Below are 20,017 nucleotides of genomic sequence, written 5' to 3'. Positions count from 1 at the left end.
AAGGCTTACACATTTGCAGTTTAATGATTTGTTCTTTTGGGGGGTAATGAGCCATGTGACTGCCACCTCAAGCACACTCATATTTTGGAGAACATTGAATGCATTGAGTACTGCATACCATCCTCTGAGCTGTCAGCGCCATCTTGTGTCTTTAAGAAGAAATGCAGCTGTATGACTTCTATATCTGTATGATTTCTAACATTATAAACAGATGTACATGCTGGAGAAAAATTTATATATCATAAAAAATGTAATGTACTTTTTGTCTGGTGTTGTTTTACATGGTTTCATGGAAACAGTAACTGACAAAACAATCTAAACTCAAAGTCCATTTAGTAGCTGTTCTGTAGTTTTCAGTCATATCACATGATCTTTATAAGCAGACGGATCATTTCCAGTTGGCATGGAATTGGAGATGTTCACATTCCATTATTTCTGAGCATGACATTAACGTGAAATTCTTCAAGTGATTAGAAAATATAGAACGTTGAACATCTACATCTCCATGACAACTGGGAAAACTCAATTTTCTGATGAAGATCATGCATTATGAGCAAAAGCTACAGAACAGGGGCATCCTGGTGGCTGATTAAAACAAACCATATACATTAACCGCAAAGTTCCCAAAATTATTCTGTCAAGGGACCTGTTGCATGTTGTTATCCTCTCCCTCTAATCATGACTAAAATACCAACAAAAAAAAGCTTCAAAATAGGTACTAAATGGAGCTTCAGATAAGAATATTTTGTCAATTGTCAATAGTTTGCTTCCAACTCTGTAGCAACAGTTTCTGGGGAGCCCTCTCAATCAATAAATATGAATATTTGTTTATTACATTGACAAGCCTACAAGCTGAATGTGGTGCACTTGTTCAGGACTGCCTCTTGGATTGCTATTCTCTCTGATGGTCTCCAAGCAAACTCTCTGCCCACAAAATGTTTTCATGTAGTGCGGAATCATGGAATTTCCCTGAAAACTGCTAAATGAATCAAGCTGAATAACTGGTGTAGTTTTCCAATAACACATGTTACTGTTGAGTTTTTCAAAGGGAAAGTTTTAATGCTCAGAGCACCATGAACAAAAGCTCAATTAATACAGGTTGTTTTTGAAAGTTTGCCATCCAAAAAGGGGCATTCTTGCATGTCTGCCAATCATCCAAAACCTTTCTTTTACACTAAAACACCACAATCATGACGTGGAGACATGTCTGGCAGTGTAAAGAGAGGCACTTGATAAACTCAAACAAGGACAGAGGAAAGAAAAAAATCCTCTTTCTATCCTTACCTTACAGCAGTACCACTGCTAAACAGGACAAAACAAATGTAGGCTGCTTTTTGCAAACACTGTAAATTGATGCAGAGGCCTTAAACAAAGTTAGAGTAAGAGGGGTGACAGTACAAGAAATCCTGTGAACCACAAGACTAGATGGTATATTCATATTAGATGATCTTCATATATTTAAAATGATCAACCAGTGTACATTTGCTGTTAATTGTGCTCCAAAGAAAAGCTGATGTTGTTTTAAAGTACAATACATGAGTATATAGACAATATTATTATATAAAAAACATATTTATTATATGAAAAAGGTGACATAGTAAATAGTTTTTGTCAAATATACCAGGACTGTTGATAGTCACCTTCCACAAAAAACACTTTTTGGCACTGTTATAGTATGTCACTTTCTTATAGAGATAGGTTCTCTGTCATAATTTGTTTTACCCTTTATTTAAATTTAACTCTGTAGATTTCAGGGAGAAAACAACAGGAATAATTATAAAGCCACCAAAGGACCCAAATAACCAGGTGTGTAATACAACCCCGGGGCGTATGAAGATGTATGCACTCATAAGTGGGGTCTCCTGCCTCTCACAAATGAGAAGCTCTGGTTGTTGTAGTGGGTGAGGATGAGGAACAATGGCATTTTCTTTTTATTCTTCATCTCCTTCATATTCTTGTACAAAAACATCTGGAGTTGTTTCATCAATGTAGAAACATTGTGTTCTTTTTTGTACTGTTGCTATTTTTAAAGCACAATTTTCTGTCTTCCTCCATAAAACTACATGTATCAATCTGATATACACTACCGGTCAAAAGTTTGGAAACACCTTCCCATTCACTTGAATGAGAAAGTGTTAGGTCATGGGGGGCTAACGAGGCAAAGGTTAAATGGTCAAAAGTCATTAAACTGTCAAACAGGGTTTGATGAAAGAGCACTTTTGAGTCTCTCTTATCAGGAAGACTGAGGTACCCAAACAATATAAGGCATGTGCAACACTGTTCAAATCCAATTAAAATCAACTTCCCCAACACCCACTTATGGCTGCTGATTTAATCAACAGTTTCTCTCCAGATAAACAGCCTGTTGCGGATGTAGTTGAGTGGTAGTCTGTGTCCTCCCCACATTCCTGAGGGAGGAGAGCCTCCTCCTCCTCCTCGCTTCACGCTCCAGCCCACCGCATGAAAGAGCCGTCCTCCACCCTGCACAGCTGTTAGGAGAGGCCAAGCATGACCAAGGCCTGCATGGCTTACAGTGTGGGAAAATATGTCTATAATTTTATATAGTAGTGTTGCAACATAAGTTTAAGTCTACAATCACGCGGAGATCAAATAACATGATACTAACAAGGTCTAACTAACATTGTCTTGAAACAGAATAGTTGTTTTATTGGTTAATCCGAGGTTTTGTTTACTTAACATAGACAGAACCTGCACTTAACAAGCAGAGGTGAAACAGGGAAGCAGACTGGAGGTGTATAAAGACTTGTTGGAGATAAATAAACCCTCTGCTGCCGGTAAAGTGACTGGAACCACTGTATAGGCACCTTCTACATATATCTAGCTACTGAAGCTACTGCTATGAACTGCACAAAGAGTTGAACACCATTCTTACAATTCATTCATTTAGTGTTTCGATGAGGACGGCGGAGAGCTCTGTCGAACACGTCACTTGAAAAGTTTCCAGAGGTGTTCAGTTGTGTTGAGATCAGGTGATTACACAGGTCACAGCATATACTTCACATCATTTTCATACTTATCAAACCATTCAGTGACTCCTTGTGTCCAGTATGGAAGCATCTGCATTTGTTATGTTTCTCCACTCATTTTTTCAGGTTCTTCCTCTAATTGGTCTGTTTGTAAATGTGATTTGATGCAGTATGAAAAGAGCATTCATACATTTTTGGTCAATAATTAACCTCCATGCTATATTTTTGTTTACTTTATAGATCCCCTTCAGATATGTATTTGGATATATAAAAATACTCTGCTTCGAACAATAATGTGTGTCTGTTATGTTTTTTCCAATTACCATGTTAAAATCCTTAAAATGACATTGGCTCCTTCTCCCTCATTAAAAATTTCAGAATCTATGAATATGCAAAAATATTTCATTTCAGAGGTTTAACTGCTGGATACATAATGTCTCCCACTTTAGTGTAAAGTCATTTCTCAATGTTTGTGCACTGAAGGCTTCAAGTTTCATAGTCATGCTCATAAATCCACCCCTTAAAAGTGGATTTTCAGTGAGCTCAGAGAAACTTTCCACTTTCAGCAGATGAATATGAAAGCAGCCTCTAGTGTCAAACTTTGCACATTCATCATTCTGCACAGTGAAGCTCAAACATCCAACTGAAGGAACAAGAAGAAAGTTTTTGAGTGGAGGGGGACTTATATATTTCATAACTGTAAATATAACTCCATTTTGTAAAACTCACACCACTGTCTTGCTATGCATGTTACAACTTACTAATCTCATTTCATTTTAAAGACAAATTCATTTTTAATTGTAGCATGTAACTGCATGATATTTTCACATGAAATGAATTTAGATTTTTTTTTGATCCTGTGATACTATTATACAAATTAACTCTTGACTCTTGAATCCTTTCTGCGCAGAAAAGTGAAATTAAATTTGGAAAAAATTGTTCTCAGAGCGGATTCTTGACCATCTATTGACATGTTAGATAATACTGAGTCAGCACTGGAGCGACCAAGGTGCACAAGTTGTCAGTCTAGTGGGCATGCAGGGCACTAAATGACTACCTCCCTCTCTGTATTCCTCTCCAACTTTTCATTCACTGCCTCTCTCTTGCCAGACACTGACTGTGACCGCCCACCCCCCCTCCCCCTCGCTCACTCTCTCGCTGTCTCTCTTTCTCTCTGTCTCACTCTATCTCACTCTACCCCAACTGTGCATTACTAAAACAAATTACTCTGTCTCTTATCTGTGCGAGCGTGCTCTGCAGAGTCAGTCGTGTCGGCGTGTGGAGGCCTCTGCTGCTTTGAAATGAGGAAAGAGAGCAGGTTATTCCCTTGGATATGGTGGATTGTGGTTGTGATAGCTTTGTTCTTGCTGGGCTTCGTCATAGGTAAGACATGATAAGACAACAGAGACTTAAAGCAGACATAAATGTTAGTTAATTCATGGAAAACAATGGGATAGTTGTATAAATCACTGAAGTTTGAAAATTAAGAAGGCAGTTGCTGAAATAACATATACAGATAAACAACATAAAGAGATAAAATCACTGATTGAGTTAATTTCTTGAATTAACCTGATAAAATGTCAACTCAGTGCTGTTTAAGCTGAATATTGAAAGTGTGTTGTTGTTGTGTGTGCATCTCTCTCTGTGTGTGTGTGTGTGTGTGTGTGTGTGTGTGTGTGTGTGTGTGTGTGTGTGTGTGTGTGTGTGTGTGTGTGGATTGCTAAATGAAGTTTGTCACTACTCTGACACATTTCACATCTGTCTGCTCACAGCAGGTTAACACATGCTGTCCATAACCACAGTTCCCCTTAAAATATCATTTCAAACATGACGGGAAGTCTCTGTTAAGATCTAAATCTTAACTGGACAGTGAATGTGACACAGTTTGCATTCTGCATGTTTCCGCCCACTTTGTCTGACTTGTACTTTGTTCTTGGAAAAAGACATTTTTAACACATCAAGAAGTCATACGGTGATGACTCTCATAAAAATTGACACTGTTATTGAACTGTATGTGTGCTGTAGGCTGGTTTGCGAAGCCCACAAATCCAAACACAGTAAACACCAGTGCTTCCAGCCAGTATCTGAAGGAGCTTCTGGATGAAATGCAACCAGATCAGATAAGAGAGCATCTCAGGTAACTATCACTACCAACACACTAAACCTATCCTGTGTACCATTAGTACATGCAACTTAAGAGGTTACAGCAAAGAAGAAAACATACTGCAGTTCTCATGGACAAGAATTGAATTTCTCAACAACCACTCACTCTCTAGTGAGTCTGTTCAAACAACATTCACACCCACACAACTTTGTTTGGAGAAATTTGAGAGGAGATGCCAAATTTTCCAAAGATAACAAATATGTGAGGCTGAATTTGAGCCATTAAAACATCCATCAGTGCAGTTACACACACATATTCAGTGAAGAGCTGGACAAAGCTGATACACAGTTCTCAATATGTCATATTGTTTTGTTTTTTCAATCAACTATTTTAAATCTAATCTGGAAAACCAATTATGAACAAACAATAACTCCTAAAAAGGCTGCAGCTTTACAAGTTTTATCTACTGTATTCAGTAAAAGTGGTCGTTCTCACTTTCTTCAGCTATTCTGATAGTATTTTGACAGCATTTTAATTCTAGTAGCTGACTGCTACCTCCCCATCACTAACTACTGATGTTCTCCTCACAGGAAATTTACACGACTCCCCCACCTTGCTGGCACAGAGCAGAACCTGAGATATGCAGAACAGATCAAGAAAGAGTGGCAGGAGTTTGGGTTGGACTCAGTGGAGATGGTGCCCTATGACGTCCTGTTGTCCTATCCCAACAAATCACAGCCCAATTACATCTCAATAGTTGATGCACTAGGCCATGAGGTACAGTACATGCACACGGATGAGATGAAAAGTCTGGAAAGAACAGACCCACACAAACACAAGCCTGTACACAGCACACAACAAATGAAACATATTATCTAGCAGGCTTTCTGTTGGCCAGGTATAATTTCAACCTCTTTGTCAAATACATAGATTATAGTTTGCTCCCATTTATTATAGCCTAAGGATGGCAGTCATACTCTGTGGTGATAACAATATTAAGGACCAGTTTACGTAATAGCTACCATTATTGAAATGATCATGTACTGTACATGCCTGGTATTCACAGCAAGAAACCAATTTAGAGATACGTTTAAGTTTAATGATTGCCAAACACTTTGTGATCCTAATCTTTTTTTTTAGCACCGCAAGCACTGAACTACTCCATTCGCCAAACTTAGCCCCCGGTGTCTAAATTTCAAAGGGACTGTAATTTTCTCACGCACATGAACAATAACAATAATTCAGTCTAAACTCCGGACTACTCCTCAGTCTGGTTAAAAACACAACACACTGCTCTAGGCCTCATTTCCACCTTTTCACTGTTCTCTACTACTACTACTGTCCTCGCTGCAAAAACTGCAAGACAGCTCATTCAAGTCCAAGGTCCTTTTATAGCTTTGTTGTGAGATAAACCTTTGTATATATATATATGTGTGTGTGTGTGTGTGTGTCCTATGAGTAGGGATAATGACGCTGCACAGAAGCAAACATGAGAAGACAGATCAGAGTTTACTGCATGGTCTCAACTGTGAGAAAATACATTATACTGTTGGGATGTATTAAAGAAGTTAAACACTAGAAAGCTAATTCAGTAATACTACAGACTACATGCACAGTAGATACTGAGAGTCATTCAAAAACTGATTGATTCATCAACTGGTAACTGCAAATAATCTACAAAATCTGTTTTAGTGTATAAGACCAATGATGATCTGAGCATTTAGATTATGATCTTGTTAACCAGTGAGTCAAAGCTTTAACTACAGATACCAAAGTGCTTTCACATCTACTTTAATCTCATTTCAATTGAGCTGATGTCATCTTTCTTCCTCAGGTCGTAAACACTTCCCTGGCTGAGCCCGTTCCTGAGGGTTATGAGGATGTTCCTAACATTGTACCTCCATACAGTGCCTTCTCCCCTAAAGGACAACCTGAGGTGCACACACGCAAACAATAATAGCATGATCATACTGATACAAAGACAGTGTTGTTTTTAGCTGAAGTAAAAGAGGCAATCCTGAATATCAAATATAAGCACACTTAGTAAGATGTTTCCAATTTCTGTCTCTCTCTCCAGGGGGATTTGGTGTATGTCAACTATGGTCGTACTGAAGACTTTTTCCAGTTGGAGAGGGAGATGGGCATCAATGTGACTGGGAAGATTGTCATCGTCAGATATGGGAAGATATTCAGGGGCAATAAGGTAGGAAAAGTCCTGGTTGTAACTGCACCTGCAAATCCAATTAAATACTCACTGTCAGTCGCTGAGTGTTGCAAGTAAAAGGAATACACAGTATACCTGTGGTTAAATGTGACTTCATACTAAAAAACCAGGTTCAGGCTGTTACACTAAAATGCTGGTGAACCTCGACCTCCTCTGCCTCATTAAGGAGATGTCAGTTTTGATTAAAGCTCTGTAGTAGTGCTGTGTAATTCGTCCAGTAATGTTTCATGCAAGTCATCAGTGCTGTATTATTGTGATAATTTGTCATGAGAAACAGTGTCTGCACATACAAAAAGTACAATTAAACACATATACATGGCACATAATCACAATGACCCGCCGCTGTTTTTCTCTCTCTTTCTCCACCAGGTGAAGAATGCTGTGTTAGCCGGAGCAACAGGAATCATAATGTTCTCAGATCCAGCAGATTACTGTGCTGCTGGAGTCCAGGTACAGTATTCTGCAGGACTGAAACTAAAATATTTTTGTGTTAATTTGTGTGCATGTTTGTGTAACTGCCATTGTTAATGCAGCAGAAGCTGAGTACGATTTGGACAAGCCTTGATCAGTGGCAGAATCAATAATTAACAACTATAAATTAATGGTCCAGATGCCCAAATTTTACTTGATTGCTTGGGTTCGATCACTTCTCAATCATGATTGTAAAGAGATTTTACAAGAAAGCCTTCCTGAAAGTGCAAGTGTAATCTGTGGATTCAAATAAAGTATTTAAAATGTATTGGTGTGTGCGTGTGCAGCCCTACCCTGATGGCTGGAACCTGCCCGGTGGAGGAGCTCAAAGAGGAAACGTTCTTAACCTGAACGGAGCAGGAGACCCACTCACACCAGGGTACCCCGCTAAAGGTGTTTATGTGTCTAAAAAAAAACTATTTGTTTATGTGTTAGAGTGTGTGCATGTGTGTGAGTTTCTCTAACATCCCCTCTCTTGCAGAATATACCTACAGATTCAGCCTTGAGGATGGAGTGGGACTTCCCAGCATTCCTGTGCATCCCATTGGCTACCATGATGCAATCCACCTGCTTAAGTACAATTTTTTCCTTTCTTTTCCTATCGACACACTGAGCCAATTCTGAGAATTGCTAGAAACATTTAATTTGAATCTGAGATTTAGGGCAAAGAACTAAAAAATTCATTGGGGTCCTTTAATGCAGCAGCTGATTTACACTGTATTATTAATAGAATATGTGAATTATTCACTATTCAACAGGAACATGGGAGGAAAGATCCCCCCCAACAACTGGAAAGGAGCTCTTAACATCTCCTATAGGATTGGTCCAGGCTTTACCGAAGACTTCAAGAACCAGTAAGTCCGTCTCCTGTCTTAACTCTGTGTTTGAGCCTTTCAATTGTCTCTCCCCTTTTTTTGCCCTTTTCTCTAATTCTGCTTTAATGGCCCATTGGCAAGTAGCCAAATGAAGTACAAAGAAGGCCCTTGTACCCCCTGTGTGTGAGAGACATACATACACATAGAAGCTGCACAAATAAAGCATGTAGTATGCACTCATACGCAACAACAGTTAACGGGGTCATTTGTGCTTTTGAAGAGTAGGGATTCTGGAGCGTCAACAACCAAAACAACAAATAAAACTGACTGTGTGTCCCTGGGACTCCTGATTTCAACCTCTGTAGAACAGAATCAGTCATTTCCTGTTAAGCTTTTTTTCTCTTTCTCTTCACATGTAGCCCATCTGTGTCTGAACTCCAGAGATAGCCACTGGAATCTGCTTGGGTAGAGTTTCAACTTCCTAAGACTAAGTGAATTTTATGAACTTTTACAGATGGCTTGTGTTGAGAGTAATGTCTTGATAGAGAGGGAGTGCATCACTCTAGGTGATTTTAACACAGATGTATTGTTGCTTCCTAGCAAAAGCTGTCTAGTTAAATAAAATTCAAACTTTTGTAGTGTTTGGACTAAAACAACTTATATCTAAACCAACCAGAGTAGGTGTAAATAGCCAGTCTATTCTGAAACTGGTACTGGCGACGGACAGTAAGAAGATCTGCCAGTCCACTGTCTTGGAAATTGGTTTCAGTGACCATAAAGTGATATTCTGCACTTGCAAGGTTACCAAGTCCCAGATTAATCCTGGAAATTGCCAGGAGGTTTTGAGCATAAGCTTGCTGTACAAAATTGTACTGTTGTTTTTTAAAGTAATGATGTTGACAAGGCATAGGATTTGTTTAAAGGAAGGTTTTTAGCTGTGCTGGATTTAGTTGCACCAATGAAAGAGGTCAAAATAAAACAGAGGAGTGCCAAATGGATGACAGCAGAGATTTTGGACTTCATTAGACAGAGAGATCACTATTTGGTGAAATTTAAGAAGACTAATCTGCATATTGACTATGACATATTGACTGCAGTGCAGAAATCAAGCTAGATATAAAATACAGAAAGCCAAGTCCCAGTATTACATGGATGCTGTTGCAGTGAATGTGCATCAGCCCAAAAACCTGTGGAAAATCCTTAAAGACATGGGCTCAAAATAGAAATGTAACACAAAATCGTGTAATATTGGAAGAGATATTGACAATACCGAGTGTTTTGATAAACAGAAGATTTCTGGACATTTCAATACATTTTTTACAACCATTGCCACTAGTCGGGTTTCTAAACTACCAAATGGCTCTGGGAGATTTGAACTCCAATTTCTGAACACTTTTTACCAAAGCAAAAATGTTATTCCTGACACTTTCAGGATGGGTCCTGTCTCAGTAGAAAAAGTAATGAAAATGCTATCCTCACCATGTACAAACAAAGTAACTGGCCAGGATCTCATTCCAGCAAGATTCTTGAGGCATAGTGTCAGTGTCTCTTGTGGGGTCATTGCTCATATTTTGGTTCATCACTGAGTCATTAAAGCAGGGAAAAGTTCCAAGTCAGATGAAAATATCCTCGCCCTGTTTAAGAAGAACAGTAGGTCAGACGTAGGAAACTATAGGCCAGTATCAATCCTACCAACCATATCTAAGTTATTGGAGAGGGTGGTGTTTGATCTGGGTGAAGAATATCTGATCCAGTACAACCTTCTGTGTGAGTTTCAGTCCGGGTTTAGAGCAGCCTACTCCACTACCTGCCTCACTCACCTTTGCGATTACATCAGACAAGAAAGTGAAAATGCTAATTACACTGGCATGGTCTTGCTGGACTTACAGAAAGCATTTGACACAGTAGATCACTCCATACTTTTGTCCAAACTGCAGTGTATGGGGCTAGGGTACACTGCTATAAACTGGTTAAAGTCGTACCTCACAGAGAGAACCCAAGTCTGTGATGTAGAAGGGACCCTGTCAGAACTAAGGGATATAACAAGCCGTGTGCTGCATAGCTCAATATCGGGGCCTCTTTTGCAAAATGGCATGGTGGCTGCAGTAAAATGCAGGCTTTTATTATATGCTGATGATTCTTCTTTATTTGTGTCTGGGAAAGATATCCACCAAATTGAGGTCACTCTTAGCAGTTAGAAAATGCAAGGGAGTGGCTCATAGACAACAAACTGTCATTGCACCTGGGCAAAACTGAGTCAATTCTCTTTGGTACTAAGCATAGGCTGCAGAACAGAACGGAATAAAGGTTACATGCAATGGTAATGAAATCATATCACAGGCTTGTGTCACATACCTTGGCATTACTCTGGATCAGTTACTCTCAGGTGAATTTATTGCTGAGAAAATACTATACGAAAGTACCTATAAACTCACGTTCCTGTACCGGAGAATGAGGCAGTTTGACATTACAATTTAAAAATTCTTTGTAACAACACTGATACAGTACCATTTCAATTACACCTGTTCTGCATGGTGCTGTGGCTTGACAACGAAACTAAGGAACAAGATGCAGGTTATGCAAAATAACATCATTCATTATCTACTAAATGTACCTCCCAGAACTCATATAGAAGGTAACGAATTCAAGGAGGTGGGCCTGTTGCCATTACAGCTCAGGGTGGACCAGCTGAAACTCAACCAAATCATTAGTGGTGCTGCCCCTGACAAGCTGGGCTTCCAGATAGTCATGATCCATACTCTGCATGGACACAACACCAGGGCTGGTGTGCACTCATGCAAGGTGCCACAAGTAAACAGCGTAGCTGTCTGTCCTGTTTTTCTGACTTCAGGGACCATGTTGGAAACAAGTGTTCTCACTTTTACATGTTATCTATTGGATTCATTGTCTTCTATATCCATAAATCAAATCAAATCAAATCAAATCAAATCAAATCAAATCAATTCAAATCAAATCAAATCAATGTCTCTCTGTTACCTGTATGTATCACTCCTTCCTTAATCTGTTTGTCCCAGGAAGGTGCGCATGAACATCCACACTAACAATCAGGTAACCAGGATCTACAATGTCATTGGAAGGATTAGAGGAGCTCTAGAGCCAGGTACAGCAGCCCAGCCTGCTCTGATTTAATTGTTCATTCAAGCTTTGAGCCATATTTCACACATGATAGTACCCATGCCAGTATGGACATAATGCGAGCAACAAACATTTAAAAACAAAACAAAACAAAACCTAAAGGATGAGTTTTTCAAGTGTTTTTCTTGCCATAATCATTCCTCCTGTGCAAAAATGTATTTAAAAGTTTATTTGAAGCTAATATGAAGCTTTAGTTGTCCAAATGAGTCAACTCATTATATCTTTCAATGTTGCAGTCTTTTTAGAGCCAAATTCCCTCTTTTCTTGACAATCCTTCCACTGCAGCTGAACGGGAAAACATGGTCTGTTGAGACACAAAGAGGGAAATCTTTTGCCAAAAAGAATGTAACTGTGGGAGATATCCACTTTATTTGACTAACCGAGACAGCTGAAGCCTAATATAAGCTTCAGATAAACCTTTTAATACATTTTTGCTCAAAATGAGGATGTTTGACAAGGATGTCAATGTTCATTTGGGCACCTGACTATTGTTTGAAGACAGACTTGAAAATTGTGAACATGTCCTTTAAGCACAATTTGTCTGGCCACATTGTAGAGAATGAATCTAAATTTAGGAGATACAATATATTTTCATAATTTTTCTCTCTAACTTCTCTATCAACATGTGTGTAGACAGGTATGTAATTCTGGGAGGGCACCGGGATGCCTGGGTGTTTGGAGCAATCGATCCCATGTCTGGTGCTGCAGTGCTCCATGAAACTGCCAGGAGTGCTGGCAGGTTGCTCAGTAAAGGTGAGTTTCTGTCAGTGAGTGAATGAGTGAATAATGGTGTCAACAGTCAATACTCAATGTGTGTGTGCGTGTGTGTGCGTGTGTGTGTGTGTAGGATGGAGACCGAGGAGGACTATCATATTTGCCAGCTGGGATGCAGAGGAGTTTGGACTGCTTGGATCTACAGAATGGGCAGAGGTATCACATACACCAACACACTTACACAAACATACACACACACACACACACACACATGCACTGACTACACTTTATCTTTCTCAACAGGATAATGCCAAGCTGCTGCAGGAGAGAGCTGTAGCCTATATCAATGCAGACTCTGCCATAGAGGGTGAGTGTGTGTATGTTTGTGAGTGCACCTCAATGTACTCAGTAAATTAATAACAATGTTGAGTATGAATTTGGTTGTTATACAGCTTTTGTACGTGTGTTTGTGTGTGTGTGTGTGTTTATGTGAATTGCAGGTATGTACACGCTGAGGGTTGACTGCACTCCGTCTCTGCACACGATGGTGTACGACCTTACCAAGCAGGTGCGCAGATGTGAACACACACAAAGCATCGATACATCTAAAGTCTCTGTTCATCCTTATCCCCTCTTTCTCTCTTTCCTTCTGTGTGTGTCTGTGTGTGTGTGTGTAGATAGCCAGTCCAGAAGAAGGGGAGGAGGGAGTTTCTCTGTATGAGAGTTGGCATAAGAGAGACAACTGGACAAATGACCGTGACGCACCCAGGCAGGTTACAAAAGCCTCACAATGATAAAACAAACAAGTCTTAGGTCAGACACTAATGCTCACTAGTTAGTGTTTCATATTAGTTGCATAGTAGCACTCTCCAGTCACCAGTTGGGAGACTAATCAGGGGACAAAAACATGACTCACTTATATGACTTTGAGACTTTTTAAGCAACGTCTTAGACTGTCTGGGTGCCTAATGATCTGCTCCAAACCTTTAAACAAACTCATTTGTGAACTTCTATAGTATAAGTGTTAGCTGCTCAATTCATGCAAAGATATCTTCAGGTACAGGCATGAGCTGAATGCTCTTTGAATGATTTAAAGACCAAAAAGTATGGCCTTCTACTCTGATATGCTGAAATGACAGACTACAGTCAGAGAGCCGAGTCACAGTTGAGTATGGCCACTACTTTGCGGCAAATGTGAAGAAATAGCCAAACTTTAGCTACAACAATATACACAAACTATGAGAAGATTTTGAAAAGCCTCAACTCATGTCTCATTTACAGTACAGAAGGGTTGTGGCTGTGTGTTGGGTTTTAAACAAGTTTGGGCTGACACATTTGTAGATCTGTCTTAGGTTATCTATTAAACAATCTAAAAATGAATGAAATAAATCACTGACTCTGTCTGTCCTCCACCCTGGTGTACTGTAGGATCAGTAAACTGGGCTCAGGCAGTGATTTTGAAGCTTATTTCATCCGTCTGGGAATTGCTGCGGGCAGAGCCAGATACACCAAGAACAAGGTAATGTTAGCAGTATGGTGTGGTACATGGTAACGTGTTTGTACGCATATTTCTGTCTGTTCTGTTGAGTTCTGATTTGTATGTATCTGAATGCAAAACAGTACACTTGTGCTCCCTGTGAATCTTAAAATAGTGTGCATGCTTGAATGTTTGTTGGCTTGTCACGTTTGTGTGTAATGTGTGTTATCTACATTGTCACATGTGTCTGTATAAGTTTGTCATAACATAGATGTTCAGTTGAAATCCTCTGTGTGTGTATTCAGAAAACAGAGCGATATAGCAGTTATCCAGTCTACCACAGTGTGTATGAAACCTTCGAGATCGTGGAGAAGTTTTACGACCCCTCCTTCAGGAGGCTTCGGGCGGTGGCCCAGGTGAGAGGCGGGCTCATCTTCCTATTGGCAGACTCCCAGCTCCTCCCTCTCGACACCAACCAGTACGCAGGCTCACTCAGGAAGTACGCACAGAGCATCGCACAGCTGGCACAGGAGCACCCAAAGGAGATGAAGATGTACAAGGTGTCATTTGGTGAGTTCATTTTGGTCACTGTGAAACAAAGATTATGCAAGTGCTGCCATGTGGTGAAATAGTTCAAATCAGAGATGATAAACTATATTTTATTTGACATACAGTATAGTTAAGTACACATTTCACATAATATAGAGTTAATTCAAACTTTAATGCATAGTTGAAAATAAAAGAATGAGCCAACCTGCTGACTTTTCCAAAAATCTCTCAATATTTTAATTTTTCTTTCCCTATATTTTCAGACTCCTTGTTTTCTGCAGTGGAGAACTTCACTGTTGCATCTAGGGAATTTATAGAGCGCCTGGAAAACCTCAACAGAGCAGAGTACGAGTGTATTTAACATGTCATTCATTTAAAGTATCCACAATATCCAAACAAAAACTGAAATCCAGATGGGTGACAAATTAAAGGAAAAACCAGCACAGACCTGAATGATGAAAAGATATTCCCTCATTTGTTTTACACGTCAGTCCATAATCTCCCATAGGTGTTCAATTGGGTTGAGATCTGGTGACTGCAAAGGCCATAACATATGATTCACATCGTTTTCATACTCATCAAACCATTTAGTGACACCTCGTGCCCTGTGAATTGGGGCATTGTCATCCTGGAAGAGACCACTCTGATCGGGATAGAAATGTTTCATCATAGGTGATCACTCAGAACACCTTTGTATTGATTTGCAAGTGGACCCAAACTATGCTAGCAAGATGCCCCCAACAGCATAACAGTGCCACCAGATCCCCTCACTGTAGGGGTCAAGCATTCAGACCTGTACCAGTTTTTCCTTCCATTTGTATGTAATGTGTGAAAAAGGCAGTGGGAGGTCTAATGTCATTGTGTATGTGTGTGTGTGTGTGTGTGTGTGTGTGTGTATCAGTCCTCTGCAGGTGCGCATCATAAATGATCAGCTCATGTATCTGGAGAGAGCCTTTATAGACCCCCTGGGCTTACCTGGCAGACCCTTTTACAGGTAAGTCTTACATTGTCACACACACAAAACATTTTCTCTCGTGTTTCTGGTAGGACTCTCTCTAGTCGAGCACTTAGTTGGCTGCGTGGGCTGTAGCTGACTTTTCAGGGTCAGTATAATTTAAGTCAGCGTCACTGGATTCACAACAGTTTATTTGTAAAAAAAAAAAAATTAAAAAAAATTGTATGTATTTGTAACTATTTGTAGCTCTGCAATATTCTCATGCCTAATATATACATTACTTACATTTACATACGTACATCCATTTTACACCTGTAAGCAATGACACGTGGATGCAGTGTTACCCTACAACAGTGGTTAACAACGTTTTTGGCCTGTGACCTCTTAAAATGAAGCAGCCTGTGGTCCCTCTTCAACAGTTGCATATATTCTTTGATTGTTACCACTTCAGCCAAAGGGATTATTTTTTTGATTTTACTTTCAGAAGCTGCGAGAGTTAAAAATTACCCAGGCATTCACAAGAAAAAAGGCAAATAATTTACATGAAATGTATGAAAAATAACCATAATTTTGTGTAACAGACATTTGTCTTTTTTCTTTCTCATATTCTCCAGTAGTTACTGCTTTACAAAATCATGGTTTCAAAACACCTCTTTGTTTGAGTCTTTTGAAATAATTTGCTCAAACACAACTGGTCATTTAGTTGAGCACTATTGTGCAAGACCTGATGATGAGTAATAAAATATATACAGTAGTTATGAAATTTAATGCCATTTCTCTTGCACTCTGTCAATTGTCTTTCTTGTGTTTCCAGTTTTAGCTCAGCTCAGCTCTATTTTATCAGGAGATCTAGTTTTTAAAAACTGACACAACCCAGACTGTGAGGAGCTCTTGTTTATAATATGAGAGGTGAACATAAAGACTCTCCAGCAAAACACTTGTGGCCTTGTGTCCCCAGAGAATAGAGCATATCTTTAAAGCTGTGTGTGCTGCCATAAGGCCAGAAGACTAAAAGTGCACTATTACAGTGTTTCTGTCCTTTGCATCAAATTCATATTATCTCCTACAAGTTTCCTTCTTTCAATCTATCATGCATACTCCATAACAAAAAAATAATTACACTAAAAACGCAAAATGCATTTCCTTGAAATTCTGGTTCCTTTACTGTTCAGAGATGTATTTTGTTTTTATTTTGTCTCCCTCTGTCATTTTATACACGATTGCAGTCTTAACATTTTAAGGTAATTATTACTGGATCACTGCTTTGTCCTTATCGGGTCCCAACCAGGCGCCATAAGTTTGATTTTATAACTCTGAAATTCTTACACTATCTGCAAATACTCACAAGAGATGATTTTGAAAATTCAGACCTACACAGCTTTAAATAGACAAGCTCCATCTTATGAGACCTTGCAGCATGCATGGGTACATGACTGTTTCCAGGTTTAGTCATTGATATATCAGTAGTTCATCATACTGGATTCCTGTAGAAAGTTCTACGACAGTTCATTATTTCCCTGGCTGGAAAAACTCCTCATTTTGAGCTTGTTTTAATATACAACACAAATATTTAATCTGTAATAGCCACAGTACATGTCTTAACTTAATACTCCCCCCCACAATCTGTTTTCAGGCATGTGATATTTGCTCCCAGCAGCCGTAACAAATATGCAGGAGAGTCTTTCCCTGGGATCTATGATGCGTTGTTTGACATTGAGAACTCAGCGGACCCAGAGAAAGCCTGGGAGGAAGTCAAGCGACAAATCAGCATTGCAGCATTCACCGTCCATGCTGCCGCCATGACTCTAACACCACCTGCATGAAGCACGCACAGTCTGAAGCCATGTGCTCGATCGATCAATTGACATAACACCACAATGTTAAAAGAGGGAATTCACCACCTGCAACACAGAGAGAGATGGACAATCCGTTTTCTGATCCAGCCACATTCTACAATTATCTCTGAGCATCATTACCAAAATACAACTTACAATACAGTCTTTTTACTCTCCTTTGTGATTTGTTATGTGGCTACAGTGACGTTATAATTTATGTTTTTGATGTTTTTTGTTGTTGGAGTATTATAATAATCATGTCTGGCTAAAAGAGACCCCAGTAAAATCAAGTGACCCCTTAAAACATGACCAGAAAACAACTGACATCTTGTGCATGTAATAGTTTAATGTGAGAGATTTTTTTTTGACCTGACTGCCTGTCTGGTGCCAGTCAAACCTATACAGCACCTCTTCATCCCCTGGAGACAGGGAGAGGCAGAAAAGGACAAGAGAAAAAGACATTTTTACCAAATGAGAAAATCAAGTCAGATATATTGTCAAGTGCAGTTACAAAATGAGAAAAAAAATCAAAAATGCTGTTTTTCTATGCTTCATACTACCAATTTAATGGGCATTAGCATGTTTGATTTATTTGTTATCCGATAAAAAACGAGTGAGCAGGACACAACACACAAATACTGTGAGTGTGTGTGTGTTGACCATGACAATACTGGGTATTTCCTGTCTGACCTGGTTGTTTTTCCCTTCTCTGCAGAAAGGAGTTCAAGTCTGATGTTTTCTTTCTGCAGCAGCTCCAGTGCATCATGCTGCACACAAACACAAACACACACATTTCATAAAGCACATTTGGCACAGTATGGTGGTAAGAGAGACCGGTCTCCTAATAAACACAGACGGGGAAATGGCAATGATAAGCAACAACTAATAACAACAACTAAGAAGCACATCTTTGCATCCTACGTCCCACCTTCCTGCAAAGCCTCTGAATTTGGATTTGCATGTGATTTGAGGAAACAAAGAATTGCTGTTTGTTGCTCTAGGAGGAACAGGAAAAATTCTTCCATTTAATTTGAATATGAGCTGAATTTCCCTGAAACATTTGATCCTGTTGCATACTGTAAGGCAAACATAAAGGAATACCATCCATTCTCAGCATCAGCCTGCTACATCTGGGGTCAAAGTCCATTCTTGACCTTGAAAAGCTGTAGCTGAGAAAACTGTTTCACCACAAAGTCTGTTTGGTAGGTGATGAAGATCATGTGATATAAAAGAAAGCAGCAGTACAGCTACTAAATACTTTGGCATATCTGACATGGCTGACATCTGTTTTTCCTTCCAGGATGAATAGACAGAGTCTGAGTCATATTGATTCACCTTTCACCAATATTGTCACTCTCCATTCCATTTTTTTAGAAACTACATACTGTATCCACATTACACATCTACTGTGTCTTTAGGCACATTGAAAGTGCCTGTCGCTCACCTGTGGAGGGAAAAAATATATTAGAAATGTACTGTTGGAGAAATTACTATGGTATTGTATTAATACTTTGATGATCATTAATCTATTATAGAAATATATTCAACTGATCCGTTTTGTCCTTAATGAACATGATGCACTCTTGACCCTGTCTATTGACCTTTATATGTTGTAATTATATTGTTCTGTTTTAAGCAAAATGTCTCGCACCTTGTTTGTGTAGGCAAAATAAATGTCTCATCAGTTAGGAAAGAATAAATAGAAAAGGTGCTAAAGTGCATGATACACGGTGACCCTGATTCTAAGAAGTGATCATTGAAGAACTAGAAACTGTACAAGACGGACATGACTCCATATGTGGAATTATTATTGATTATCTTGCAGGAAACAGGTGTCTGCAGACAGTGAAGTGTGACTGCACACAAGGTGCTTGTGTTGACGGTTGTGTTGGATGGAGGCTGGAAGTATAAAGTGTTTGTGTGAGCTGTTCAAGGGGCTCCTCTTGCTGCAGAGCTCAGGCAGACCGTATGCATACACCTTAGTGATTTATTAAAAGACAGTTTGATGGAAAAATACTGTGTCTCTGGCATTTCAACACTTTAGTCACCTAACTAGACAGGCTGACTTTTCAGCTGCAAGACACACCTTTTAAACAAATGAGTATCCATGTGTGGGTGTGTTTCTTGAAGCAGAAGAGGTACACAGCTTTATAAAGTGATGTACTGTAAAAGCTGTTTATATTTCCCTGCCCACCCTGCCATCACAATCAGGAGAGCCAGTTACGAGTCCTCATTGATTGGGTAAGTTTATTATACATTAAAACAGCTTTGATATAATAAAAGACACTGTATTCAGTTTGGTTAATCCTGTTGAATTATTTAATTCAAATATCTGAATTCAGTAAAATAGATATTTAAATTGGAGAAAACTGTGGATGGAAAAAAAAAAAAACTTATTTCCTAGTGATGTTACACTTTGTAATAAACACTAGTTGTTTGTCTGTCATATCAAAATTCTACAAAAAATCTTATTTCATGATACTTAAATACTCCAATTTTACTTACTTTAACATACTAGGACCTATTTTCACCGCAGGCGCACGGACTGTTTGGGCGTCTCCATACGCAGCTGCTATTGTGGTTCATGTATGAGTGAAGGTGAATAAAGATCAGCTCTTAGCCAGTCACATCACTGCTCTCATAGCTCTGACACAGTTGTGCCAAATTAATCACAGTTAAACGTGATAACGACAGCTCAACAAACGGAAAGTTTTTCTTCATTAAATGTCT

The 20,017-nt window shown here is 39.2% G+C and overlaps 2 protein-coding genes across 2 annotated transcripts in view; one reads left to right on the top strand and one right to left on the bottom strand.

Moving 5' to 3' along the window:
* Positions 1-4,161: 4,161 nt before the first annotated feature.
* naalad2 (N-acetylated alpha-linked acidic dipeptidase 2) lies at positions 4,162-17,463 on the top strand. Its single transcript, XM_067594542.1, has 20 exons — positions 4,162-4,370; positions 5,013-5,124; positions 5,682-5,868; positions 6,926-7,027; positions 7,169-7,294; positions 7,685-7,765; positions 8,074-8,179; positions 8,268-8,361; positions 8,545-8,640; positions 11,637-11,722; positions 12,391-12,510; positions 12,605-12,687; positions 12,775-12,838; positions 12,972-13,039; positions 13,149-13,240; positions 13,900-13,990; positions 14,254-14,518; positions 14,761-14,842; positions 15,399-15,491; positions 17,086-17,463. The coding sequence occupies exons 1-20, from the start codon at positions 4,289-4,291 to the stop codon at positions 17,273-17,275; spliced, it is 2,220 nt and encodes a 739-aa protein (XP_067450643.1). The 5' UTR covers positions 4,162-4,288; the 3' UTR covers positions 17,276-17,463.
* Positions 17,333-20,017, bottom strand: part of chordc1a (cysteine and histidine-rich domain (CHORD) containing 1a) — a 17,616-nt gene continuing 14,931 nt past the window's right edge. The window contains exons 7-9 of the mRNA XM_067595892.1: positions 17,978-18,054; positions 17,657-17,706; positions 17,333-17,353 (exon numbers count right to left, since the gene is read on the bottom strand). Coding sequence (XP_067451993.1) covers positions 17,333-17,353; positions 17,657-17,706; positions 17,978-18,054 — 148 coding nt within the window. The remainder of the gene's footprint in view (positions 17,354-17,656; positions 17,707-17,977; positions 18,055-20,017) is intronic.

This window comes from Thunnus thynnus, chromosome 7 (assembly GCF_963924715.1).
Source record: "Thunnus thynnus chromosome 7, fThuThy2.1, whole genome shotgun sequence".
Lineage (NCBI taxonomy): Eukaryota > Metazoa > Chordata > Actinopteri > Scombriformes > Scombridae > Thunnus > Thunnus thynnus.
The sequence above is the reverse complement of the archived record's forward strand: the minus strand, read 5'-3'. Positions and strand labels throughout refer to the sequence as shown.

Coding starts and splice junctions, on each gene's coding strand:
- naalad2 (XM_067594542.1), top strand. CDS start 4,289: ATGAGGAAAGAGAGCAGGTTATTCCCTTGGATATGGTGGATTGTGGTT. Junction 7,766..8,073: donor ACTGTGCTGCTGGAGTCCAG/GTACAGTATTCT, acceptor GTGCGTGTGCAG/CCCTACCCTGATGGCTGGAA. Junction 11,723..12,390: donor TAGAGGAGCTCTAGAGCCAG/GTACAGCAGCCC, acceptor ACATGTGTGTAG/ACAGGTATGTAATTCTGGGA.